This window comes from Coregonus clupeaformis, chromosome 19, assembly GCF_020615455.1.
Source record: "Coregonus clupeaformis isolate EN_2021a chromosome 19, ASM2061545v1, whole genome shotgun sequence".
Lineage (NCBI taxonomy): Eukaryota > Metazoa > Chordata > Actinopteri > Salmoniformes > Salmonidae > Coregonus > Coregonus clupeaformis.
The window spans coordinates 41,649,435-41,676,680 of NC_059210.1; the positions used below are offsets into that span (position 1 = coordinate 41,649,435).

A 27,246-nucleotide genomic window follows, 5' to 3' on the forward strand; every position below is an offset into this window, starting at 1 on the left:
CCCAGGAAGAGTAGCTGCTGCTTTGTTAGCAGCTAATGGGGATCCCTAATAAATACAAAGGCTCCACACCACTCTCTCACTTGAGTATCTTAACTAGTTATTTTCAGATCTCATTTTGCTCTTTTGTATCTTTGACAACTATGTGTGTGTTTTCTATACCCATTTGCTCGTCTCCCTATAGGCTTTACAGACGCTCCCCACCCCTTGGCTGCAACCCTTCTAATTTAGTGTACCTTGCGAGCACAACCCACTTGGAATTAATTGTCTCTGGCAGCATTTGGAACTGCCGATCTGCGGTCAAGAACGCAGAGTTCATCTTTGCCTATGTTGCCCTTCAGTCCCATGACTTTTTGGCCCTGATGGAGACATGGATCACCCCAGAGAAGACATGACTGCAGTTGTGCTGTAGAATAAATTATATACATTAGTTTATACTGGATTAAGTGTATATTTTCGTAAACTGTCATTTCGTTAGTTATGTTCCAACATTTTCTCCATCTTGTGCCAATATCAGTTCTTTTTAAGTCTTGGTTCGAATAATAGATTGTCAGCTGGATAGGCGCTCTGCAAGGTTTTGTATATCCTCTACGGGATCGGTGTCCCTATACCGGGACGGTTGCTGCTCAATATGCAACTATTACAAAGCCAACTTTCCGGGACATAGACATGTCTTATATGGGCAGAAAGCTTAAATTCTTGTTAATCTAACTGCAGTGTCCAATTTACAGTAGCTATTACAGCAAAGAAATGCCATGCTATTGTTTGAGGATAGTGCACAACAAAAAACGTATCACGGCAACTGGTTTGATACATTCACCTCTGAAGGTAAATAATGTACTTCAGTAATCTTGCTCTGATTTGTCATGCGGAGGGTCGCAGAGATAAAAATGTAGCATAGTTTTGTTTGATAAAATCAATGTTTATGTTCAAATGTAGGAACTGGGTTCAACAGTTCAACTGCTGTTTCTGGCGCCAATAGAGTTGGACTAATTTCTTAGTCTTATTACGAGTCGCATGTGAGGTATTTATAATATCATACATGATAAATATTATGCCCACTACAGTTCCATTTAATTAGATCTGCTTTCATATTGTTAAGGGATAAAGTTATCTTTATATATTTGTTCTTTGTTGTCACTTATTAAGCATTCAAAGTATTTGTAATTTTTTGTGGTCCACTTTAAAGGATTCCTGTAGATCATGAGTTATTATTTTTCGTATTGCCATTATTATTATTATTTTTCACGTTAATTATATATCCTGAGATTTTAGAGTATTCGGAAAATATTAGTTTCCTTTTCTGTCTCCCTCTCCTCCAACCCTAGCCACTCAGCCCCTCCCCAGCTGGTCATGCGTCGTCATGATCTTCGCTCTCCCTCACTCTCTCCTCTTCTATCCTATCATCTCTCCCTTCCGCTAAATCCTTCTCCCTCCTGATTCTGCCTCTTCGACCCTACTCTCCTCCATTTCTGCATCCTATGACTTGCACTGTCCCCTTTACTCCCGGCCGGCCCTCCCCTCCTGCTCCATGGCTGAGTGACTCATTGCATGCTTACAAAATAGGGCTGCAGGCAGCTGAGCGAAAATGGAGGAAAACTAAACTTCCAGAGGACCAATCATCCTTTCACTCCCTCCTCTCTACCTTCCATTCCTCTGTATCCGCTGCTAAAGCCACTTTCTATCACTCAATATGTCAAGCTTCTGCCTCTAACCCTAGGAAACTCTTTTCCACCTTCTCCCTCCTTAATCCTCTACCCCGCCTCCTCCCTCTCTGTGGACGACTTTGTCAACCACTTTGAAAAGGTTGACGACATCCGCTCCTCATTCACTCAGCCTAATGAGTCCACTGGCCCCACTCACACAGAACTACCCTACGCCTTGACCTCTTTTTCCCCTCTCTCTCCAGATGAAATCCTGCAACTAGTGAGTTCTGGCCACCCAACTACCTGCCCTCTCAACCCCATCCCCTCCTCCCTTCTCCAGACCATCTCTGAGACCTTCTCCCATTCCTCACTTCCCTCACCAACTCATCCCTGACCACTGGCTGTGTGGCCAACTCATCCCCTCCTCAAGAACCAAACACTTGACAACTCTGACGTCAAAAACGGCATACCGGTATCACTTTATTTTCTTTCCAAAACACTTGAGCGTGTCGTCTCTGACCAATTCTCTCACTATCCCTCTCAGAACGATCTTCTTGACCCTAACCAGTCAGGCTTCAAGACAGGTCACTCAACTGAGACTGCTCTTCTCGGTTACGGAGGCTCTCCGCACTGCCAAAGCTGACTCTCTCCTCTGTTCTCATCCTCCTAGATCTATCCGCTGCTTCGACACCGTGAACCATCAGATGCTCCTCTCCACCCTCTCAGGGCTGGGCATCTCCGGCTCTGCACACTCTTGGATTGCATCCTACCTGGCAAGCCGTTCCTACCAGGTGACGTGGAGAGGATCCGTGTCTACACCATGTACTCTCACTACTATGGATGTGACAAATGGCCAGTTTTGCTTAATGTTTAAACAGCCATAAAAAAATAAAAATAAAAGGTTTTCCGTTACATCTACCACAACCCTTTACAGACAGAATGCAGCTACCGTAACATGTCGATAGCGACAATAACCTTTCAGACAATTAAAGTTCCGCATCAGATGCGTCTGTACCTTTTCAGACAGTAGAATTCTGCTGCGGCATAGAATGTTCTGTATCGTTTCCCTGGCGACAATACATTTTCCTGATTGATGTGCTGCTGTGTTTTTTTTAAAAGTTAGGGTAGCTAGATGCATTTTCTTTCTATTAAATGTCTTGGTAAGTGAAACTTGAAAGTACTTTCTTAGGAGAGAGTGGTCTGCGAGCAGGCAGCTGGCAAGGCACAGCAACTCGAGATTATTTGATTGACAGTTCTGGTTACCTAGTGATGGACGTTAGTCCCGCTTCAGAAGTGGCATTCCTTTACAGACAATAAAATGCCTGTTTATATCTCCAGAGAAGCTTTTGTATCGGCATTTACAAAGCCGTAGTGTAGCCTACCCTAACAGACAAACATGCCGTAGCCGAGGCGCTTTCAAGGTGCCACATTCCATTATGTCAGCAACGAAGAGTACCCCGTGCTCGCAAGACTGTCTTGATGCCTCTGCATCCCAGGGACATCGGTGTAATGAATAGGCTAGGATATTCTACATGCAACAGACCGAACACTGAATACACACTCGCATTATTAGCGAAAGATATGGCAGGCCAGCACGAGAGAGAAGAGGGGTAGGCAGAAACGTGAGCATGTGTCTTGGTAATCTGCATCTCGCAATGTCTTGTCTAGCATGACTCGCAAATTCACCAAAGACTGAGCTGCTCTTCCTCCCGAGGAAAGGCCTGCCCACTCCAAGACCTCTCCATCACGGTTGACAACTCCACTGTGTCCCCCTCCCAGAGTGCAAAGAACCTTGGCGTGACCCTGGACAACACCCTGTCGTTCTCTGCAAATATGAAAGCAGTGACTCGCTCCTGCAGGTTCATGCTCTACAAACATCTGTAGAGTACGACCCTACCTCACACAGGAAGCGGCGCAGGTCCTAATCCAGGCACATTCATCTCCCGTCTGGACTACTGCAACTCGCTGTTGGCTGAGCGCCCCGCTTATGCCATCAAACCCTTGCAACTTATCCAGAACGCTGCAGCCCGCCTGGTGTTCAACCTTCCCAATTTCTCCCATGTCATCCCGCTCCTTCGCAAACTCCACTGGCTTCCAGTCGAAGCTCGCATCCACCACAAGACCATGGTACATGCCTACGGAGCAGCAAGAGGAACTGCCCATCCCTACCTTCAGGCTATGCTCAAACTCTACACCCCAACCCGAGCACTCCTTCTGCCAACTCTGGTCTCTTGGCCCTCCCACCCCTACAGGAGGGCAGCTCCCGCTCAGCCCAGTCCAAGCTATTCTCTGTCCTGGCACTCCAATGGTGGAACAAGCTTCCCCCTAATGCTAGGACAGCAGAGTCCCTGCCCATCTTCAGAAAACGTCAAACCCTACCTCATCAAAGAGCATCTTAAATAATCCCACAGCCCCCCCCCCAATAATAATAATAATAAGTAGCTCTGGATAAGAGTGTCTGCTAAATGACTAAAATACTTTTTTTTTTTTTTATAATTACTGCGTCCAAAATACCACAGTTGACTGCAGTTACTGCACTTTTACTGCAGTTTCAAAATGGCAATCTTTTTTTGTAAGGTGAGGTTTAAAGGTGATTAGAAAACAGCTCCTCTAAGATCAGTAGAGATATAGGATTAACAAAAGATCAATGTGAGGTGGTGGTTGAATCAATGGTACCATCCTGTTAAAGGGATTGGTGGGAAAAAGAAACATCAAGACTATTTACTGATGGGAAAATTCACATAAAAATATATTTTCTGAAATCCTTCTAGAAGCTTGAATACATGTGTTTAATGAATTAGCTAAGCACTTATTGTGTGCTGACGTCTGCAATACCATATTGTGCAGTTGAGCCTTTCAGTCATGACTGTGGCTCTGCCTTGCTTGAGAGGCAGCTGTTCAGTCATCTCTATGAGAGCCTATCCACTCCAATGCTCCTTCCGTTTACTTAACGGACTCGTTTCAGTAACACCTCAAAAACATGAGCCATCTCACAAATCACATCAAAGATAGTTCGAAGGGATCTTAAATATTAACTAATCTACAGAATTAATTGATATCATGACCATGTCATAGCCTAATGCTTCTATTTGAACTTAACAATGAGTCATTATTTTGTATCATGACAGGTGATCTGATGAGGATGTGTGACAGACAGGTGTCTGGCTGAAGCAGGAAGACAATGGTCCACAGAGCCAGGCCTGAGGGCAGAGCTCCCTCACAATACCTACCACACACTCCTCACAATACCTACCACTGTTCTGGAGGGAGGGAGTAACCAGGGGGCTTTCTAAACACACACCCACAGCACCTAGAAAACAGGCCTCTTTAGAGAGGCACAATCTAAGTGATATGTTCCCCCACCAACTCTTTTGTCCAGGACAAAGGATTCAGAGGTTGGCTTTGCATTTGGTGTGAAAGACAGCAGTATGTCATGTTGGGTACAATGTGATGGCACACTGGATCCAGTTACACACCATCCAAGCAAGTTATTCACAGGACCTTTTTTTTTCCTTTTTAAAAGGAACAGAATGCTTTCTGTGACATTCAAGTAGCTCTAGCAACACATAACATGATAAATATGACAGACTTACAAAAATGCACATCCATTCTCTATGCATCTTTCAATGTTTAATGCCTTCCATCTTTAGAACTCTTTCAAAAAACATTTGATCTTCCAGGAAATCTGAACCGCAACTTCACTCCTTCAAACTAGTTCAGTCTCTTTACAGCTCTGTACACTTCGTTCTAACAGCCTGGCAGAGACAGGGTTACTTCAGCTGGCACTCTGTGTATTTCAACAGGGGTCTCTGGCCACCAGAGGAGATTCATCATCAACACCCTCCTCATTTACTGCTGGCTCCAGGAGGTCAACTCTCATACTCAGAAGCCTGAGTCCATCACAGCCTAGTGATCCCTCTTTTGGCCCAGTCCAGTCCCACAGCCCCACTCTCAGAGGCCCAGCTGAGGGTGCAGGAGCTGTCTGGGAAGGGATGAGTATCCCCTTGGAGAGGTCACTGGTGTTTTTGTGCTGCTGTGTCAAGGGTGACCAATAAATAAATCCAATATGTCCAACCCGAGGGGCCCTGGACATTGCGTATATCAATAAAACAGGACATTTGACAACTAATAAGTAAGTAAAGAGAGTGATTGCAATCCCAGCCGTTCTCTCTGCACATCGATCCAGCCCTGTTGATAATCATTGTATCTTCTATTTAATTCGCAAGTCCTTCTAAAAACGAGAGGAAATGACTAAATATGAAGCCTTGGGGCATCTGCCGCCCGCTTCCACTGAAGAACTATGTAGTGACCTCTGTACAGTTCAGCCAACCATCTTAATTTTAATTAAAAATCTTTCATTCCAGCAAGAGTTATGGAACCAGCAGCTGAAAAATAGTTGGCAGTTGCATGAATGAAATATTGCACACCAAAATGAGCAGGACATAAATAAAGAAAGGCCAGCATAGTCTATCTAAACAAAATCCCAGGACATTTCTCTAACGGCTGCTTGATTTCCCTCAAAAGCTGAATGAAAACGTGGAACAAAATCAGGGCTAAATAGCCCATAATTGAAACAGTGTAGTAAATGCTACGAGCATGTCCAGTACAGTTGTCTTGTCTCATCCCATTACAACAAATAGCTATTATTACACAGGGAACACCATGATGATGATCCATAGTACATATTTTGCAATCGTTTGGACCCGTTAGCGAAGCCATTTCATACCCCACCAGCCACTACTATTGTAAAGCATAGCCTACATTGCATGGTTTAAAGGCAGTCTGAAGAGGTAGTGTGATACTGGCTGTGGCCACAGTACTGTATTGGAAAGTTGCATGCCTTCATTGCCAATGCCTTGTTTATCATACTGTCAAAAAGAGAAATGGCCATCAGTTGGAAAGCAAATGATTTAGAGTGGAAGGTGGTGGGATTAATGATCAGTCAGTGAGAACAGGTTTGAATGAAGGAGCTGCTGGGGCCACAGGTTTTGCATATAGCACCAACAGTTGTCAGCCTCACAAAGAGCAGCATGCTGAAAAGGAAATGTCATATTGCAGAGCAGGATGAGAAGCCCCCTTCCTTTAACAAGCAGCCTTCCCATGAAAAAAGTGCTCTGTAACAGAATGGCCTGTAGACAAGGGGGTGATGTCACTGAACCCTAACTGTTTACATTTCAGGGCCCATTTATAATCTCACAAAGCCAGCGAGAGAGCCTAACATTATATGATGGGATTCAAACAATAATACTGAGCTTGTCATAAACAACAATAACCTTAATTTAATATCACAGACAATGTCTGAGTGGTATTCTTTTGTTGGGATGGTGGATCTATATATCTGAGGTAAGACCTTTAAAAAAGGATAAATGCAGCCATTTTTATCTCAATATTAAATAATTTCTGGGTAACAATGAAGTACCTTACTGTGAATGTTTTCAATCAAAATTGTCAAAAATAGCTTCTTAGCAAAAAGCTATTTCTCAAACAAAAATGTTGCTTGGACTGTCTGGGTGGGGAGGGGAAAACTGAAAACTAGCAGTTATTGGCAGATAGGTTTGGAACTCTTTCTTATTGGTCTATTAACCAATTCACCACCTGGTGATGTCACCAGGCAGGCAAAAACACCATCCCACCAAAACAGGCAGAAATTTCAGGCAGTCTTTTCAAACAGCTCTTACACTAAAAAGGGCATTATCCGAATTTCCACAATTTCACAGTATTATTTCAACCTCAGCGTGGAAATATACACTGCTCAAAAAAATAAAGGGAACACTTAAACAACACAATGTAACTCCAAGTCAATCACACTTCTGTGAAATCAAACTGTCCACTTAGGAAGCAACACTGATTGACAATAAATGTCACATGCTGTTGTGCAAATGGAATAGACAACAGGTGGAATTATAGGCAATTAGCAAGACACCCCCAATAAAGGACTGGTTTTGCATGTGGTGACCATAGACCACTTCTCAGTTCCTATGCTTCCTGGCTAATGTTTTGGTCACTTTTGAATGCTGGTGGTGCTTTCACTCTAGTGGTAGCATGAGACGGAGTCTACAACCCACACAAGTGGCTCAGGTAGTGCAGCTCATCCAGGATGGCACATCAATGCGAGCTGTGGCAAGAAGGTTTGCTGTGTCTGTCCGCGTAGTGTCCAGAGCATGGAGGCGCTACCAGGAGACAGGCCAGTACATCAGGAGATGTGGAGGAGGCCGTAGGAGGGCAACAACCCAGCAGCAGGACTGCTACCTCTGCCTTTGTGCAAGAAGGAGCACTGCCAGAGCCCTGCAAAATGACCTCCAGCAGGCCACAAATGTGCATGTGTCTGCTCAAACGGTCAGAAACAGACTCCATGAGGGTGGTATGAGGGCCCGACGTCCACAGGTGGGGGTTGTGCTTACAGCCCAACACTGTGCAGGACGTTTGGCATTTGCCAGAGAACACCAAGATTGGCAAATTCGCCACTGGCGCCCTGTGCTCTTCACAGATGAAAGCAGGTTCACACTGAGCACATGTGACAGACGTGACAGTCTGGAGACGCCGTGGAGAACGTTCTGCTGCCTGCAACATCCTCCAGCATGACCGGTTTGGCGGTGGGTCAGTCATGGTGTGGGGTGGCATTTCTTTGGGGGCCGCACAGCCCTCCATGTGCTCGCCAGAGGTAGCCTGACTGCCATTAGGTACCGAGATGAGATCCTCAGACCCCTTGTGAGACCATATGCTGGTGCGGTTGGCCCTGGGTTCCTCGTAATGCAAGACAATGCTAGACCTCATGTGGCTGGAGTGTGTCAGCAGTTCCTGCAAGAGGAAGGCATTGATGCTATGGACTGGCCCGCCCGTTCCCCAGACCTGAATCCAATTGAGCACATCTGGGACATCATGTCTCGCTCCATCCACCAACGCCACGTTGCACCACAGACTGTCCAGGAGTTGGCGGATGCTTTAGTCCAGGTCTGGGAGGAGATCCCTCAGGAGACCATCCGCCACCTCATCAGGAGCATGCCCAGGCGTTGTAGGGAGGTCATACAGGCACGTGGAGGCCACAAACACTACTGAGCCTCATTTTGACTCGTTTTAAGGACATTACATCAAAGTTGGATCAGCCTGTAGTGTGGTTTTCCACTTTAAATTTTGAGGGTGACTCCAAATCCAGACCTCCATGGGTTGATAAATTTGATTTCCATTGATATTTTTTGTGTGATTTTGTTGTCAGCACATTTACAACTATGTAAAGACAAAAGTATTTAATAAGATGATTTCATTCAGATCTAGGATGTGTTATTTTAGTGTTCCCTTTATTTTTTTGAGCAGTGTATATAAAAACACTGGAAAAATCACATTTTTCACAAGTGCTTGGGGGTACACACCACTTCCTCGTCGGAGAGATCCCGTCCCTGGATGCTGCTGCTGTCTCTCACGGCCTGCTGGTGCCTCTTGCCCTTGGTGTGGCTGTACAGGTGCACCTCCGTGGTGATCTAAAAACACACAGGTCAGAGGTCACTGCTGAGGACAATGGAGACAGAGGGGGTCAACAGGGTCCCCACCCCCCATGGGAGGCCACTGCAACTATACATTACAACTGGTTTTCAATAAGATCACAGACTGTTTCCTCTCCTCCTCCACTCACAAACAGACTAAATAGTGATACCTAATATTTTAGTAGGTGTCAGGAACTTAAATGCAGTCTTCAGATAGAGATCCATATGTTGTGCATGTTAAACACAACAAGCCTTTAGTGGAATGAATTGACATGGTCAAGAAGAAAGGTGGCAGCGTAGTTTCTTCAATCAGCATGTGATATGTGTCAGACAGACATGAGAGCATTGTTAAACTGAAAATGACTTGATGGCTGTATTTCATGATATTCTCCTATCTGACAGCACAGCAGGACCATACTAAAGACTGCAGCATGAAATCGTGGCTGACAGATCCACTCAGGATGATCCATCACAACAAAAACATTTACAGTGAACAAATGTAGCCTATATAACAACAACGTGATTGCCCTAGGATGGTCTATGCCTTTTTTAAATCAAGCAGAATATTGTGTGTTTCATCCCTCTACTCTGTGTCAACGATTACTCCTCACACCAACTGATTAACTAATGTTCTGTCATTCTAGCTCCTCACACAGAGTGACCATATACTGTGACATGTTTGGAAAACAACACTGAATAGTAGGGCTGGAAACTTGCCAGGGACCTCACAATACGATATTATCACGATACTTAGGTGCCAATATGATATGCGACTCTTAAGATTCTATATGCATGTGATTTTATACTGCGATTTGATGTTCCAAACATATTGCTCACTATATGGTTGCTGCAGAGGTACAAGAGAGCGCATGAGAAAAGTCATGGAAATAAGTGCTGAAAACATGTTGGCTCACTATTTAAAAAGAAAATGCAGAAGGGCAATTCCAAGGTTAACGGAAATATGCAGATTCTTCACTTCAAAATGTATACTAAAACAAAAACCATTGATTTCAAAGTTTAACAAACCTTACAACTCTATGCACAATGACTATTTTTACAAAAACACATTTACAGGAAGAACTCTGCAGATACAAACTTTGGTAACAGAATAAAACTGAGGGAGATTTTACCATAACTCGTACCAAACTTAGCATCTGCACAATTTTCCAGTAAATGTTTATTTTATTTACTGCGCAAATAGTTCAAGGTAGTCATGTGCATAGAGTTGTATGGTTTGTTGAACTTTGAAGTCAATGTTTTTTGTTTGGCATACATTTTAAAGTGAAAAATCGTAGTCTCAGAGTAATTTTGTTACCGTAGAATTGCCCAGAACAAGCTATAGGATGAAAAATACCAGAGTTTTGGCCCAGGTACAGCCGACAAGCACCAGCTAAAGCTATCTAGCTAAATCGTTACTTGGAGTCAAAGTATCAATATAATATTGCGATACGTAACTGTGTCGATCTTTTCCTCCATCACTACTGAATAGCTGATACAGTACTACCACATTAAACTGTGGGCAAGACTGGACTATACACAGACAGAAGCATTGGAAAAAGTGGTGTGAAGATGAAGAATTCACACAAACAGCGTGAGGTGTGGTTGATGTGGCTGTGTTGTTTTCCTCCCCTCTCATGACTGGAACAAAGCCTATTACAGATGGCCTCTGTTTAATGTCATTAAATAGAGTGCTGGCTGCTGACCTATAGATGATCTCTGGTGTCAGATGCTAGCCAAGGTCATCTGACATTTTTAACAAGATTCCCCCCTCTACCACCCACACACTGCTCTTTATCTGATGCTAGTTGGCGCTCCAAGGTGTCTCAACCTTGTTGCAGTGAGAGCCGGCCGGGTCCGTCACAGATAAATGTGCCTGCCAATGGATTTGTTGCCTGTCACTTGAAAATCATGCCCAGTCATAAATCTCCACCCCAGAGTTCATGTTTAATCAATGCAGTTAAATTCTCATTTAAATACATTCTATCCCAAAATCCTCTGAATCACCTTCTCGTCAGCATTTTTATGCATACAGTCTGCCAAACAACAATGGAGGGGGCATCAGCAGCTGCTCTACTGCCACAAAGCTGCTGCTGCTTTCCCCTTCAGTTCCAGTTTAGGTTAAGCATGTAAGCCAATCAGCCTCACAAATTATTGCAAGGCATTAAGTTAATTAAGAAAAGGGTGAACTTCTCACTGGAGAGTGGATCAAGCCAATTAGAATGTATATGCTAAAATGGTTCTCTACTTAGTATGTCAGCATCTGTCTAATGTTACCAGACGTCTGGTGTCTAGTGGCATGTCTAGTGTCAGAGGGAATATGTGCCAAGGACAACTGGGCAAATTATAAAATCAGCATCTACACTAAGAACAATAGAAAGACATCTAGTTAAAAAACAGATCACCCAAAACCATTTCAGACTTGGACTGTGTGTACATACCACAACATTGCACAAGGAGCACTGTTTCTTGCGCTCATACGGTGTCAGTTTAGGGGCATAGTCAGTGTTGGCATGTCTGCCACTGCTGAGTTCCGCTGCTTTCTCCTTCCTCTGCTCAATCTGCTCCATGTGCCTGCGACTGCTTTCATCGTGCTGGGAAGGAGAACAACCAAGAGGTCATGAGATTAAGAGGAACTTTCATCTGGTCTGCAAGTAGGAAATGTAAACGTTTGTCTGGTCTGCAAGTAGGAAATGTAAACGTTTGTCTGGTCTGCAACTAGGAAATGTAAACGTTTGTCTGGTCTGCAACTAGGAAATGTAAACGTTTGTCTGGTCTGCAACTAGGAAATGTAAACGTTTGTCTGGTCTGCAACTAGGAAATGTAAACGTTTGTCTGGTCTGCAACTAGGAAATGTAAACGTTTGTCTGGTCTGCAACTAGGAAATGTAAACGTTTGTCTGGTCTGCAACTAGGAAATGTAAACTTTAGTATGTTCTTTAACGGAGGGCAAGAGTGAGGTGCAGCAGCCTCACAAACCTTCATCTGGATCTTCTTCTGCAGTTCCTCCATGGCCTCTTGTTGAGCAGCACTGAGGGCAGCCAGACGCTCCTCTCGGTCTCTGTGGAGAGGACAACAAAAACAGTGAGTACATTTACATGCACACTAATAATTCAATATTAAGCTGATTATGGCAGTAGGCCGAGTATGGCGTTAGTCATGTATACACCTTACTCTGCTTATGTTAATTGTAACGTCAAAATCGAAGTAAGCATACGCCGATTAAAACACCTGGTTTTCTGAGCAATCTTTCAAATGATTATGACATGTAAACAGTTTAAATCGGCGTTCCAGCAGTGTATTTGATCTGTGCATGTGCCAGCACTGTAGCGCAAGCCTCCCTCTTATGCTCGAGTGAAGTTAGTTAAGAAAAACAGAAAGTATGCATCTTAGAAATAATTCACATACAAACGTATATGTCCGAACTCAGAATCAAAGAGTGTTCGCAAAAATAAAATGGTCACTGTGGTAGAAAGTTTATTTTGGATTGGCGATTTTCAGCATTTATCAAAAGTCCCATCAGGTAGCCCGATATTGCACATGAAGCACATTGGAACCATTTGACAGACCAAAAAAGATGGGTGATTCCGACTGTGAGCCAGGTGGTACAGACCTGGCCCTCTCTCGTGCAGCGTCCTCCCTGGCCCTCTCCTTCTCCTGCTTCTGCTGCTCGATGCGCGCCTCCTGCTCCTTCCTCCTCATCAGCAGCTCCTCCACCCGCGCCTGCCTCTCTGCCTCCAGAGCACGCTTACGTTCCTGTGGAGACAGACAGGGACCACAGCCAGTCAGTGGGACTGTACACTGGGGTAAGGCAGAGAGGTCTGGGGGAAAGAAAGAGGGAGCTGCTGTCCATTGTTACCTGTACAGCCTCGTCTCTGGCCTGCTTCTCCTCCTGTCTCCTGCCTCTCTCCTCCTGTAGCTCGTTGAGGCGCTGCTCATACTCGTTCAGCTTGGCCAGAACGTCGTGCCTCTTATTCTGGGCCTCCAGAGTGTTGATGAATGCTATCTCATTCACCTGTACAGAGTCAGACACAAGGCCACTGGTCAACAAGCCTGACTCACTGAGCTACAAAAAAATATCAAAGTGATTAATATAAGAACTGTTTTAAGTCTGCCTCTACTCTAGTTAGCCATTGCATTTTTTAGTGGTCCTGTCTTTGCTTTTAAGAACATTCTCAGTGTCAAAAAATTCTTATCACAAGGGACATCTAATTAGGAAATTCTTCAACTCTTGGACATGTAGCTAGGTGTGCAGTGTTCCAGGGGTCAGTCCTGTACCTTGGCCTCCTCCTCCTGAGCCTTCTTCACTATGGCCTGGAGCTGCAGCTCCCGCTTAAACTCTGCATGGAGTAACTTCTCCTCCATCATCCTCCGCCGCTGGTCCAACAACTCCTCCTTCCATTTCCTGACCTCCTTCTCCTGTGAGGGGGAAAAAAGAGAGGGAGGGACAGACCGCTTGGGTCAGCTCATTTCACTCATGTACATTTCTCTAACCAAGGTAGACATTTTTATGGTGTCTTGCATTCAAAGCATTTGCTGCCACCCGCTCTGTCCCATGCCCACAGGGATTAACGTGAATATACACCACTTCATGTATTTATGTGGTTAATACTCAGGATTATTCAAGGGCTCACTCATCCCACGAGGGCCTGGAGAACAAAAACAAACGCCATGAAAGACTGAGTTTGGGCTACGTCTCTCCCAGACACGTCTGTGGCCAGCTGGGCTGAGAGAGACAGAGCTGGCCTCTGATATTTAGTGATTCTATCTGGCAGTGTGCTGACAGAAGCTCTCCCCGTGGCCAGACTGAGGCTGTGGTGTTTCCTGTTGGCTCTGCACTGCATGGCCACTCACCCTCTCCAGGAGCTTCTGCAGCTTGTGGGTCTTCTCATCCCGCAGTTTGTCTCTGAGCTGCTGGGCCTTCAGCTGTTTCTCCTCATGTTTCTTCTTAGACTCTGCAATGGTTCTGCCAACAGACAGAAAAAACAACTTTCCTCTCCCCCAATCGTCCTACGCACAGTAGCAGTGAACTTTGACATGCACCAAGATCTTTTCTCTGACAAACTTCCGTGTGACATGAGGGTGTGTGGGTCTCACCTTTTACGAGATGGTGAGGACAGTTTCTCGTGCATGTGGATTCCATGACCAGGGGGTCTAGAAGGCTCCTCCTCCACGATGTCCCCCCAGGAGGTGCTCTGACGCCAGGGCTCCCTCGCTGCAGAGAGAGGTGAGTCTAGACATTGACCACATCTGTGTCTTTAGCAAGAGCATCAACAACACATTTAATTATATAAACACTGAACAAAAATATTTAAAAAACTCAACATGCAACAACTTCAAAGATTTTACTGAGTTACAGTTCATAAGGAAATCAGTCAATTGAAATAAATTAATTAGGCCCTAATCTATGGATTTCACATGACTGGGACTACAGATATGCACCTGTTGGTCACAGATACAGTTGAAGTCGGAAATGTACAAACACCTTAGCCAAATACATTTAAAAACTCAGTTTTCACAATTCCTGACATTTAATCCTAGTAAAAATTCCCTGTTTTAGGTTAGTTAAAATAAAGTGGTGATCCTAAGAATGTGAAATGACAGAATAATAGTAGAGATAATTATTTCTTTCAGCTTTTATTTCTTTCATCACATTCCCAGTGGGTCAGAAGTTCACATACACTCAATTAGTATTTGGTAGCATTGCCTTTAAATTGTTTAACTTGGGTCAAACATTTCGGGTAGTCTTCCACAAGCTTCCCACAATAAGTTGGGTGAATTTTGGCCCATTCCTCCTGACAGAAATGGTGTAACTGAGTCAGGTTTGTAGGCCTCCTTGCTCGCACACGCTTTTTCAGTTCTGCCCACACATTTTCTATAGGATTTAGGGCTTTGTGATGGCCACTCCAATACCTTGACTTTGTTGTCCTTAAGCCATTTTGCCACAACTTTGGAAGTATGCTTGGGGTCATTGTCCATTTGGAAGACCCATTTGCGACCAAGCTTTGACTTCCTGACTGATGTCTTGAGATGTTGTTTCAATATATCCACATCATTTTCCTTCCTCATGATGCCATCTATTTTGTGAAGTGCACCAGTCCCTCCTGCAGCAAAGCACCCCCATAGCATGATGCTGCCACCCCCGTGCTTCACGGTTGGGATGGTGTTCTTCGGCTTGCAAGCACACCATTTTTCCTCCAAACATAACGATGGTCATTATGGCCAAACAGTTATATTATTGTTTCATCAGACATGAGGACATTTCTCCAAAAAGTACGATCTTTGTCCCCATGTGCAGTTGCAAACCGTAGTCTGGCTTTGTTAATGGCGGTTTTGGAGCAGTGGCTTCTTCTTTGCTGAGCGGCCTTTCAGGTTATGTCGATATAGGACTCGTTTTACTGTGGATATAGATACTTTTGTACCTGTTTCCTCCAGCATCTTCACAAGGTCCTTTGCTGTTGTCCTGGGATTGATTATCACTTTTCGACCACCAAAGTACATTCATCTCTAGGAAACAGAGCGCGTCTCCTTCCTGAGCGGTATGACGGCTGCGTGGTCCCATGGTGTTTATACTTGCGTACTATTGTTTGTACAGATGAAGGTGGTACCTTCAGGCGTTTGGAAATTGCTCCCAAGGATGAACCAGACTTGTGGAGGTCTACAATTTTTTATCTGAGGTCTTGGCTGATTTCTTTTAATTTTCCCATGATGTCAAGCAAAGAGGCACTGAGTTTGAAGGTAGGCCTTGAAATATATCCACAGGTACACCTCCAATTGACTCAAATTATGTAAATTAGCCTATCAGAAGCTTCTAAAGCCATGACATCATTTTCTGGAATTTTCCAAGCTGTTTAAAGGCACAGTCAACTTAGTGTATGTAAACGTCTGACCCACTGGAATTGTGATACAGTGAATTATAAGTGAAATAATCTGTCTGTAAACAATTGTTGGAAAAATTACTTGTGTCATGCACAAAGTAGATGTCCTAACCGACTTGTCAAAACTATAGTTGGTTAACAAGAAATGTGTGGAGTGGTTGAAAAATTCGTTTTAATGACTCCAACCTAAGTGTATGTAAACTTCCAACTTCAACTGTATAATGCACTGCATCACAATTCCAGTGGGTCAGACGTTTACATTAAGTTGAATGGGCCTTTAAACAGCTTGGAAAATTCCAGAAAATGATGTCATGGCTTTAGAAGCTTCTGATAGGCTAATTGACATCATTTGAGTCAATTGGAGGTGTACCTGTGGATATATTTCAAGGCCTACCTTCAAACTCAGTGCCTCTTTGCTTGACATCATGGGAAAATCAAAACAAATCAGCCAAGACCTCAGAAAATAAATTGTAGACCTCCACAAGTCTGATTAATCCTTGGGAGAAATTTCCAAACACCTGAAGGTACCACGTTCATCTGTACAAACAATAGTACGCAAGTATAAACACCATGGGACCACGCAGCCGTCATACCGCTCAGGAAGGAGACGTGCTCTGTCTCCTAGAGATGAATATACTTTGGTGCGAAAAGTGATAATCAATCCCAGAACAACAGCAAAGGACCTTGTGAAGATGCTGGAGGAAACAGGTACAAAAGTATCTATATCCACAGCAAAACGACTCCTATATCAACATAACCTGAAAGGCCGCTCAGCAAGAAAGAAGCCACTGCTCCAAAACCGCCATAACAAAGCCAGACTACAGTTTGCAACTGCACATGGGGTCAAAGATCGTACTTTTTGGAGAAATGTCCTCATGTCTGATGAAACAAAAATAGAACTGTTTGGCCATAATGACCATTGTTATGTTTGGAGGAAAAAGGGGGTGGCTTGCAAGCCGAAGAACACCATCCCAACCGTGAAGCACGGGGGTGGCAGCATCATGCTGTGGGGGTGCTTAGCTGCAGGAGGGACTGGTGCACTTCACAAAATAGATGGCATCATGAGGAAGGAAAATTATGTGGATATATTGAAGCAACATCAAGACATCAGTCAAGAAGTTAAAGCTTGGTCGCAAATGGGTCTTCCAAATGGACAATGACCCCAAGCATACTTCCAAAGTTGTGGCAAAATGGCTTAAGGACAACAAAGTCAAGGTATTGGAGTGGCCATCACAAAGCCCTGACCTCAATCCTATAGAAAATGTGTGGGCAGAACTGAAAAAACGTGTGCTAGCAAGGAGGCCTACAAACCTGACTCAGTTACATCAGCTCTGTCAGGAGGAATGGGCCAAAATTCACCCAACTTATTGTGGGAAGCTTGTGGAAGGCTACCCGAAACGTTTGACCCAAGTTAAACAATTTAAAGGCAATGCTACCAAATACTAATTGAGTGTATGAAAACTTCTGACCCACTGGGAATGTGATGAAAGAAATAAAAGCTGAAATAAATCACTCTCTACTATTATTCTGACATTTCACATTCTTAAAATAAAGTGGTGATCCTAACTGACCTAAGACAGGGAATTTTTACTAGGATTAAATGTCAGGAATTGTGAAAAACTGAGTTTAAATGTATTTGGCTAAGGTGTATGTAAACTTCCGACTTAAACTGTAAGTGAAATAATTTGTCTGTAAACAATTGTTGGAAAAATTACTTGTGTCATGCACAAAGTAGATGTCCTAACCGACTTGCCAAAACTATAGTTTGTTAACAAGAGATTTGTGGAGTGGTTGAAAAACGAGTTTTAATGACTCCAACCTAAGTGTATGTAAACTTCAGACCTAAAAAAAAAGTTGGGGCGTGGATCACAAAACCAGTCAGTATCTGGTGTTACCATAATTTGCCTCATGCAGCGCGACACATCTCCTTCACATAGAGTTGATCAGGCTGTTGATTGTGGCCTGTGGAATGTTGCCCCACTCATCTTCAAGGGCTGTACGAAGTTGCTGTCGTAAACGTCGATCCAGAGCATCCCAAACATACTCAACGGGTGACATGCCTCAGGATCTCGTCACGGTATTTCTGTGCATTCAAATTGCCATCGATAAAATGCAATTGTGTTCATTGTCCGTAGCTTATGCCTGCCTATACCATAACCCCACCATCGGGCACTCTGTTCACAATGTTGACATTAGCAAACCGCTCGCCCACACAACGCCATACACGTGCGTGGTCTGTGGTTGTGAGGCCGGTTGGATGTACTGCCAAATTCTCAAAAACGATGGAGGTGGCTTATGGTAGAGAAATGAACATTCAATTCTCTGGCAACATTTCTGGTGGACATTCCTACAGTCAGCATGGCAATTGCACGCTCCCTCAAAACATGAGACATCTGTGGCATTGTGTTGTGTGACAAAACTGCACATTGTAGAGTGGCCTTTTATTGTCCCCCAGCACAAGGTGCACCTGTGTAATGATCACGCTGTTTAATCAGCTTCTTGATATGCTACACGTGTCAAGTGGATGGATTATCTTGGCAAAGGAGAAATGCTCACAAAACAGAGAAAAATAAGCTTTTCGTGCATATGGAACATTTCTGGGATCTTTTATTTCAGCTCATGAAACATGGGACTAACACTTCACATGTTGCCTTTATATTTTTGTACAGTGTAGATTAATTACAAATAAACAGAAAAGAGATTTACCGTCGTAGTCGGCTAACATGTCACTCCAATCCATGTTGAGTCCACCTCCACTGCCAATGCTGGCCTGGAAGAGAGAGATGATCAGTTCATGATCAGTGACAATCATAAGGATATTGCAAGGTGAGCAAACCTCAAGACCTGGGGAAAGAGATCCTACCACTTCACATTTTCTACCTAACTACTTTCATATGGCCAAAGAAAAGTGTGAGTGTGTGATGTGTCTTACAGAGAAGTCACTCTCGTTGTCAGTCTCCAGGTCATTGTTCTCAGCCTGGATCTCTCTGGTCAGCTGTTCCTCTTCAGCGATGGCGCTGGCAATAGCCTCCTCGTTGGCCTTCTCCAGGCGGTCAGCCAGTTCCTCCTTCTTAGCCAGGACCTCTGCCATGGACTGTGGCTGGACAGACAGCACACACACATACTCACATACAGCAACTTCCTCAGTCATTCAGGTTTGACAACATGCAAGAATGTTGTCTATTGGTTTTACCAAGATTTTGAAATATGTTTGGTGTGATCAACTTAAAACATTCCCTGAGTTGTATTTCAAGAATGTGTCTTCATTTCATATAGCTCTAAGAGTACCATTTTGAAAAGTTTGTATCATAATGTCAAAACTGAAAAGATCAAACCAAAAAGCAAACTGCATCACATGACCAATCACAAGATCACAGTTGGGGAAGCATTCAGGAGTCATGCAGAACAAGTTCACTGTGAGGATGAAGAGATGGTGGAAGGAGGCACAACTATGGGACCATTTCACTGACTTAGTTCAAAACAAATGAAATACAGGTTGGAATAAATACTTACTAGATTAGTCTAAATAGCCTGATGATGGCGCCCAAAATGTCTCAATGTCTATTAGTCTTTACACTTCCGACATGAACTTGACAAATAGTCTTTCCTTAGTCCAAAATTACTATCAGGGAGGACAGACAGCTAGCAGCACTCCAGTCCAGAGAGGCCAGAGCTCCAGTCTAACTTAATAAGGGGAATGAGGGAGAGGTTTCTCTCACCACCGAGGCTGTTTGTCTCTAACTAGGGGCCTACAGGGGAGTCAAAACAGCACTGGGCTTATCTGAGCCACCCAGAGAGGTGTCTGGCATGGTCCAGAACTAAGACCAGTTCTGCCTGCGTTTGATCTAAGCTTAGATAACTTTCCCTGTATACCATTTAAAAGACATCCATCTCTAGGTATTGAGAAACCCTCCATAAGAGGTTAAAGTGCTGTGGAGGTATCTATGACAGACAGTAGCCCTGCTAGTGAAGGAGGGTATCCCTGACTAACTGCAGAGAGACTACAGAGGCAGTAATAAACCTGACACAGGACGGCTGCTGATCACTAATGCACAGTGGAGACCAGCTACAGAATACAAACTGACACAGTCATTGTACACATGCTATGACCCCTGGCCATTTGGGCTGAATCTGTCCCTGAACTGGACACCCTGTCACAGGTTTCCTCACCATTTCAGCTCAAATCACAGTCAAGTTTTGATTATTGCCCACTTCCTCAACACAGCATAACAACTGGGCTGGCCACTTCCAGCAACAAACACGACAGACACTGCTTTCAGAGCTCGCACAACCGGATATATATGGTCATCCTCTCACAGCCCACCACCAATAACACTATGTAAACTGTCCTGCCTGGCACGGGGCTGTTTTGAGGGGGCTGTGCAGCAAGTCATCTCACATTGTGGCTGGAGGTTCTGTAGATTGACTTTGTTTAGGCGGTGAAGGCCCCTAGGGGATCCCTGACCCCCCCCCCCCACCACTGAGCCCTCCCCTCCCTCTGCTACCTCCATCGCTCAGCACTCACAGTGGAAAGCTCTGTGGGGTCCAGCACACTCTCCAGTTTCACCGCTGCCATGGGAGTCTCAGCCTGTCCTGGAGCAGATGTTGCCGTGCCCTGTGACGCGCCCCCGGCAGCCCCCTTGTCCCCCAGAGCACTAGACCCGTCCATCTGGGCCGTGTCTAGGGACGGAGGGAGGGCTAGGGAAGGGACTGGTAGGGATAGGGCTGCGGAGGGGGTAGGGTCTGGGGCTTGGGTAAGGGAAGGGATTGGGGCTGGTATGGGCGGAGGCGCGTCCTCACAGGGTGCGTCGACACACTGCCCCGAGTCTTGCACACTGTCTGCTGGGGGCTGCACCGACACAATCACACACACAATATTAAAGACATGCATATTCCAAGCATTTTATGAGAGCAGTAACACAAATCAAAACGATTAACACACACAGCTGAAAACACACATCATGCAGGGAGGTTGGCACTAACATGCCCTAAACACCCAAACCTCATCAGGTGATATAATCAACTCTATGGAACAAAAATCTAAACGCAAATGGTGAAATGTTGGTCCCATGTTTTATGAAATGACATTTAAAAAAAAAAATCGTTCTGATTGGCTGGGCCTGGCTCCCAAGTGGGTGGGACTATGCCCTCCCAGGCCAACACATGGCTGCGCCCCTGCCCAGTCATGGGAAATCCACAGATTAGGCCCTAATTAATTTATTTCAATTGACTGATGCCCTTATATGAACTGTAACTCAGTAACATCATTGAAATTGTTTAATGTTGCGTTTATATTTTTGTTCAGTATAAATGTGGAAATACATGAAATCTGTCTAAATCAAGCAATGCCTAGAATTCACCCCTAACCAGTGTGTTCTGAGGCATTGAGATAGTATTTATTTAATGAGAGTGAAAATGGCATCTTTCTGCCTCTGAAATGTCAGTGAACGATCAATCGTGTTAAAACTGATATGCCCCGTCTGGACAGGCTGTCTATGAATACTGTGGAGCACAAAACCAAAACAATGTGGCTGATAAAACGGTTTTGAGTTACTCTGCTCCACGTCTCCTGTCTTCCTGAATAAATGATATCTGGGGACTCCTGGGAGGGTGAGTGACGTCACGCTCAGTACCTCCATGTTACCCTTCTCTGAGTCTCCTGCCGTCTCCTCAAGGGGGACGGGCTCCTCAGGGATTGGCTGTTCACAGTGACCCTTGTCTTTATCCAGGGGACAGGACCTGCCAAGGAGCTGCTGGTTCTCCTTGTTCGTGTCGTCTTTAGGGCTGATGTGGGCCAGGACCGGACTGACCTTGGCTACGATGGCGGCAGAGCGAGGCCTAGCAGGACGTCCACGCTGGACTGTCTCCCAGCCCTCAGAGTCCTTCTTACCTGGACACAGAAGGACACACACAAATAAGAAGAGAACAAAACACAAATGTTGATGCCCCATAGACGTTAAATCAGAAGGGGACACACACTCAGAGGGATATGCACTAACGACAAAAGGACATCAGTGGTGCACTACATGATGAGGATCATGTAGTTCATTCTATAGATGTGGTGGAGGGAGCTCTACTTACCTGGTTTCTCTACAGGACAGGTGTTGGCCTGGCTGGGGACAGGGAGGGACTGGGAGGACTTGACCCGGTCAGCCCAGCTGGGGCCCGTGTGAGACAGACGAGCTACCGCCAGTGTGGGTGGAGGACCACTGGAGAGATAAACACATAAATCAGAACCAGAAGAGAGCAATGCCAACACACACAAAAGCATTTCAACCAGAGACGATCACTGTACAGAAATACTACAATGGCTGTGAGGACATCACTAAATACTCAAACCAAAAAAGAGATGACCCTAAGGTGAGCAGCTCCATCTGCCTCTTCCAGCCTGGGCTTTTCAACACAACACTCCCAGGTCCTACAGGGCTGGCTCAGGCAACAGACCTCCTTCATGATCAATACCCATTTCCTGCAGCATTCTATTACAGGGAACTGCACATATTGAACTGATGATTCAGCAGTCTTTAACCACACTTTTATCTACACCTCCCACTGTTTCTGTGGCGAGGTCAGTGAGACTCGACAAATTACATTAAACAAATGCCTCACCATCAGCAGATCACAAAGCAGCCTCTACCAACCTAGACCAGTCGACACATCATATCTTACATTGATTTGTTAGAGGTTTTAGCATTTGTGTTCCCTTTACGCGAACTGTAAACATCTAATGATGGCTGACCGTATTACACGTAATGTCAGCCATGCTGCAGCTGAACGATACTGAGAGGCAACAGATTGTGCTGCTTCCCAGAATGTGCTGATGGGGAGTAAAACAACAAGAGATTTTGATGATTGCTGTGTGTTCATAATGACTGTCAGTCATTAAATTAACATGATGGTAAGCACTTTGAGCTCAGATCAGAAACAGTGGAGATTAGGGCTATCAACTGAACCAGAAATGAGATGGAGAAATCTTACCCAAAGTTGAGGGCGCGGCGAGCACTAGGAGATGGGACCATTCTGTCAGATGAGGGGCTAGGCATCACATGACGACCTGGGGACATTTTACGCACTTCCCAAGCCAAAGACGTGGGTCTGGATTCAGAGAGGACAAAGAAAGTTTTTCATAAACTTGAAATATACTGTAGTACCATAGTTCAGGGGGAGATTTTTGTCTCACTTTACCTAAAAACAACTCAATTTATGGAACACAGAAACATACAAAGGTTGACTGATTGATTAACAGTCAATGTTAAAATGTACAAATTGGAAGGCAACATAAGAGCTTGGATTTTTATACCTCAGTCAATTTACAGGTGTTGTGGTCATTGTGTTAAAGAGAAGCCATTGATCCAGTGTGTTTGTGACTCAATGCCATGGAGCAGAGATGTCACTTAGAGGTTCCCCTCAGGGAGTGATGGGGGTGAGAGAGAGTGAGACAGAGCGAGAGACCAAATGACAGCGAGAGAGAGCGAAAGCAGTGTTTTCCACAAGTACATAGAGTAGCCAGCCAAATAGAAAAACTAGTCAGACAGGCGCCCCTAGGCCGAAGGATTTTTTTGCAGAAGGAGCTCTATTTTGGTGGCCTCTGGTACATTCTAATGCCTTGTTTTGGATATTGTCTTGGTCTAGGCCTATATGATCAGGCCTATTTTCTAAGTTAGAAAACAAACCTTTAACATGTCTTCTCTTGAGATTAAAAGTCTTAGATAAGGTTTTACTGCAAGATAGGAATGGACACAATGTTTGTTCTTCATATTATGTATTTTATTCAAACAAAAACATTAGGTAAATAGCCCACATTATCTTGAAAAATAAATTAAAGGTTTTGTTTTTCCAGGTTTTAGTTTTCCCCAGTTGTTTTAGGGTTTCGCTCTCAAAATCACATTTTTAATAGGAAAACAACCAAATGTGATGTTGGAAGTCCACAACGAGATGTTCTAAGTCCACAAATGTTTAAACCACATCCAGAGACAACTTTTGAGGTCTGGGAAAAATCTGCGAAATGTGGATTTGTGGGTGTAGTTACCCTTGAATTCAAGTGTGCACCTTGCAAGAGGTTGTTGTTAAGCTGTGTTTTTGTAGCGCACTTGATGGTAGAGTTTGCAAAACAAATGGATTGATGAAAATAATTATGATATTCTGCCAGGTTTGGGAAAGCCTTTCCATCTACGACTGTTTTCATTAGCATCATCGCTAACGGCTACACAAAGTGGTAGACGCGCGCACCGCACACACACAAACAGGGGCATTCTCATTGCCTCTTCAGAAAACATTTATATTGTTCAATTCCGTTGCCTGGATTCCGTTTGGGCCCCAATTATCAATGCCACGCTCGACAAACTGAGCTTTCATTTTCCAGAATCAATGTTCATTGATACTCTCATTTTAGTAGTGTCTGCTCTATGCGCAATTTGAGTAGTTGAGACATAAAAAGGGTATCGTTAGAAAAGTTAACTTCTCCTCTATTACAGTAAAATAATGTCTCAATGTGTTTTGGTGTCCATGTGATCTCTCAACTTTGTTGGCGTGGGGAGGGGCTTGGTGTGTATAAACCAGAGAGGAAGAGGCGAAGCGAGAGGTTTCACTCTCAATACAAACGATCCAACATAAGCCCAATGCGTTTCTATGGGTTTATTTTGTACCTAAGCTTGTCGCCTGCCTTCCCGTCTTTGGGACAACGACTCCCATTGTTAGGGCGGAGACGTGCATCTCTTCATTATATACAGATCGCTGGTGTAAATGGGGAGGTGCACACAGCACAGAAGGAGCGAAAGAGATGAGACCAACAATACAACACGTGAACAAGCGGACATAAACGCTCATAAAAAAAATCTAAAATAATATCTAGATTCTTGCGATACAGGCATTTGGAATATCTTGCAAAGACATACATTTTAATGAATCAAATTAATTCGATATCACCCAGCCCTACGACAGCCGGCGCTAATGGAAAACGAGAGAGAGCGAGAGAGAGGAAGCGAGCGAGCGAGAGAGAGAGAGAGAGAGAGACAAGGCATAGATCAATCACCTGTTCTGGGCATCTGTTTTCTCCAACTTCTCCTGCAGCTGGATCCAGTCAATGAGAGCTTTAAAGTCCCGCACATAGTTGTCCAACATCATCAGCACCTCCTTAAATAAAGACAAACACCTTTCAGACAGACACAGGAGCATCTCAGTGTAGCCATCATCAATCACACAAACATCCATAAGGGGCACAGGGGTACATGCCCCCTCAGATTTTTCATTTTTTCTTCTTCTGTAATACTACTAGCCATTTGTCAATTTTATGAAGTTTGCTTTAGCTAGCCCAGACTGGTTCCCGATCTCCCAACCTTATAACTAGCCTAGCTACCAAGAAGCCATTTCAGGCTGTTAATCAAGTTAGAGTAGCTATCTTAACCATGTTAGCTGGAATTTAGAAAAGCAAGCAATTACTAAATGTACTGAATAAGACTCACATTCCTTTAAATCTTTTACCCAGAATTTAGCAGAGAAGCATACTTTGTTTTGTTTTTAAAAAGAACCACCAGTCAGGAGGATAAAGACAGCTCAAGAGGTATGCTTAGGTATGCAGAAAAATATACATATATTTTACATGGAATTAAGCATAATGATTATGGCTCTAGATAGCAGGAAAAAGCGGTTTCAGGTGTTTGAAAAATTCAAAATGATCCAACTTACGGACTAGGGGCCGAGCCCCCCCTCTGGACCCCCCCCCCCCCCCAAACATCCTCACCGTACCTTGTGCCCCCTCAGATTGTTTAGGCGCTTGACTACCCCTGCAATCATCCACATATAATATCAGTACAATGAGAAACTACTTTGTCTTAGAGATTATGATTTGAAATTCAGTTCAGACTGTTCTTGTAATAGGTTAACTTTGGAAACAGCCATAGTGAGGGACAAGTGGTACAGATCTCTGCCCCCTGTGTATTGTCTCTATTTGTGGAGAATCTCAGAGGCTCTATCCAGCTCCAATCTCACAGCACTCTGGGACTCCAGTAACCCAACCCCCCCAGGACCTCTATAACACATAGAGGAGCGGGCATCTGGGCCAGGCCCAGTCACAGTCAGTAGAGCATATCTCACCCACACAGGTAAGAGGCCCTTCTATTCAGCCCCATGACAATGGAGGACAAAAACATCTCAGTAAAAATACTTCTCCCTGCACCACTGATCCACCACAAGAGGTGGGGCTGAAATTACCAATGACATTACCAGAGGGGCCAAGACAAATTTAATTGGCTTGTAATCATTTCTTGCTACTGGCACAGGGAGAGTCTGGTGACGCCACCTATTGTCCATCTGATACCCAATCTCAGAGCCTAGGAGCTAGAACAACTCTAACCACTGTTCATTTCCCATCCTCTGTGAAAGTGGCTATCGAAATGCAAAATCTAGGAACTCCGTCAAACTGGTAGGCTACATAATGAGTCAAATTTTTTAATTATTATAGGTCATCTGACATTGTCAAATAAAACAAATCACAATGTATGTGCACTAGCCTAGCTGTTAGAGATGAGGTTCATGTTTGTTTCTCACTGAGAGGGGACATAGTGAGTTGTGAAGGCTAGAGCCGGTCCTCTCCTCAGCCCAGCGCTCTAGTGAAACCGACAGAGGAGGGGACATACTGGCTTGTGAAGACTTTAGCCTGTCTGTCCCCTCCTCAGCAGTCAGCCCAGGCAGAGCTCTGGTGAAACAGGCGTTGGTGATTGACGGGGAGTGTGTGTGGGGGGAGTGTTAATTGGTGCCTTTAGTTAATAGAGAAGTCAGCCCAGTGAAAGATGTGTCCAGCAGCAGGCCTGCTGATTAGAGCTAGTTAACAGCCCCCAGCCAGGCCCTCTGTTGCTGCGCTGGTTTCATTTGATAATGAAGGCTGCAACAGCTGAGGACAGAGGGAGGCACTGCCTAGTGTGACACTGAGTGAAGGCACTGAAAATCATGTTCACGACACAAACCAACACACTTGCCGACAAATACTACTCACCTAAATAGAAGTACTTAAGATTTCCTGAGGACTGCATAAAAGTCTAAACCTGCTAGAGGCCATATGAAGCCTGATGAACAGTAAAAACATGGTCACTCCAGTAACAATGAAATGCTAAAACATTTACTTGAGTGAAAGCTAATCCAATTTCACTTTTAGTTTCTGACAATATATTATGTGCCAATCATGTCTGTTTTTGCCTTGAAGTTTCTCCAATGTCATAATTTATGCTGCAGTAGATCCCTTCTACTGTAGCTCTCC

General features: G+C 44.3%; 1 protein-coding gene across 4 annotated transcripts in view; it reads right to left on the bottom strand.

Annotated features, from left to right (window-relative positions):
• Positions 1 to 27,246, bottom strand: part of LOC121531912 (S phase cyclin A-associated protein in the endoplasmic reticulum) — a 107,094-nt gene that overhangs the window by 58,783 nt on the left and 21,065 nt on the right. For 2 of the 4 annotated variants that reach the window (XM_041837463.2, XM_041837465.2), the window contains exons 5-19: positions 25,027 to 25,127; positions 22,974 to 23,090; positions 22,077 to 22,204; positions 21,629 to 21,885; positions 20,521 to 20,844; positions 18,928 to 19,095; positions 18,702 to 18,765; positions 14,215 to 14,350; positions 13,972 to 14,083; positions 13,396 to 13,536; positions 12,977 to 13,132; positions 12,731 to 12,873; positions 12,097 to 12,178; positions 11,560 to 11,712; positions 9,011 to 9,118 (exon numbers count right to left, since the gene is read on the bottom strand). In XM_041837463.2, coding sequence (XP_041693397.2) covers positions 9,011 to 9,118; positions 11,560 to 11,712; positions 12,097 to 12,178; positions 12,731 to 12,873; positions 12,977 to 13,132; positions 13,396 to 13,536; positions 13,972 to 14,083; positions 14,215 to 14,350; positions 18,702 to 18,765; positions 18,928 to 19,095; positions 20,521 to 20,844; positions 21,629 to 21,885; positions 22,077 to 22,204; positions 22,974 to 23,090; positions 25,027 to 25,127 — 2,190 coding nt within the window. The remainder of the gene's footprint in view (positions 1 to 9,010; positions 9,119 to 11,559; positions 11,713 to 12,096; positions 12,179 to 12,730; positions 12,874 to 12,976; positions 13,133 to 13,395; positions 13,537 to 13,971; positions 14,084 to 14,214; positions 14,351 to 18,701; positions 18,766 to 18,927; positions 19,096 to 20,520; positions 20,845 to 21,628; positions 21,886 to 22,076; positions 22,205 to 22,973; positions 23,091 to 25,026; positions 25,128 to 27,246) is intronic. The other 2 variants (XM_041837464.2, XM_041837466.2) reach the window with 2 other exon arrangements.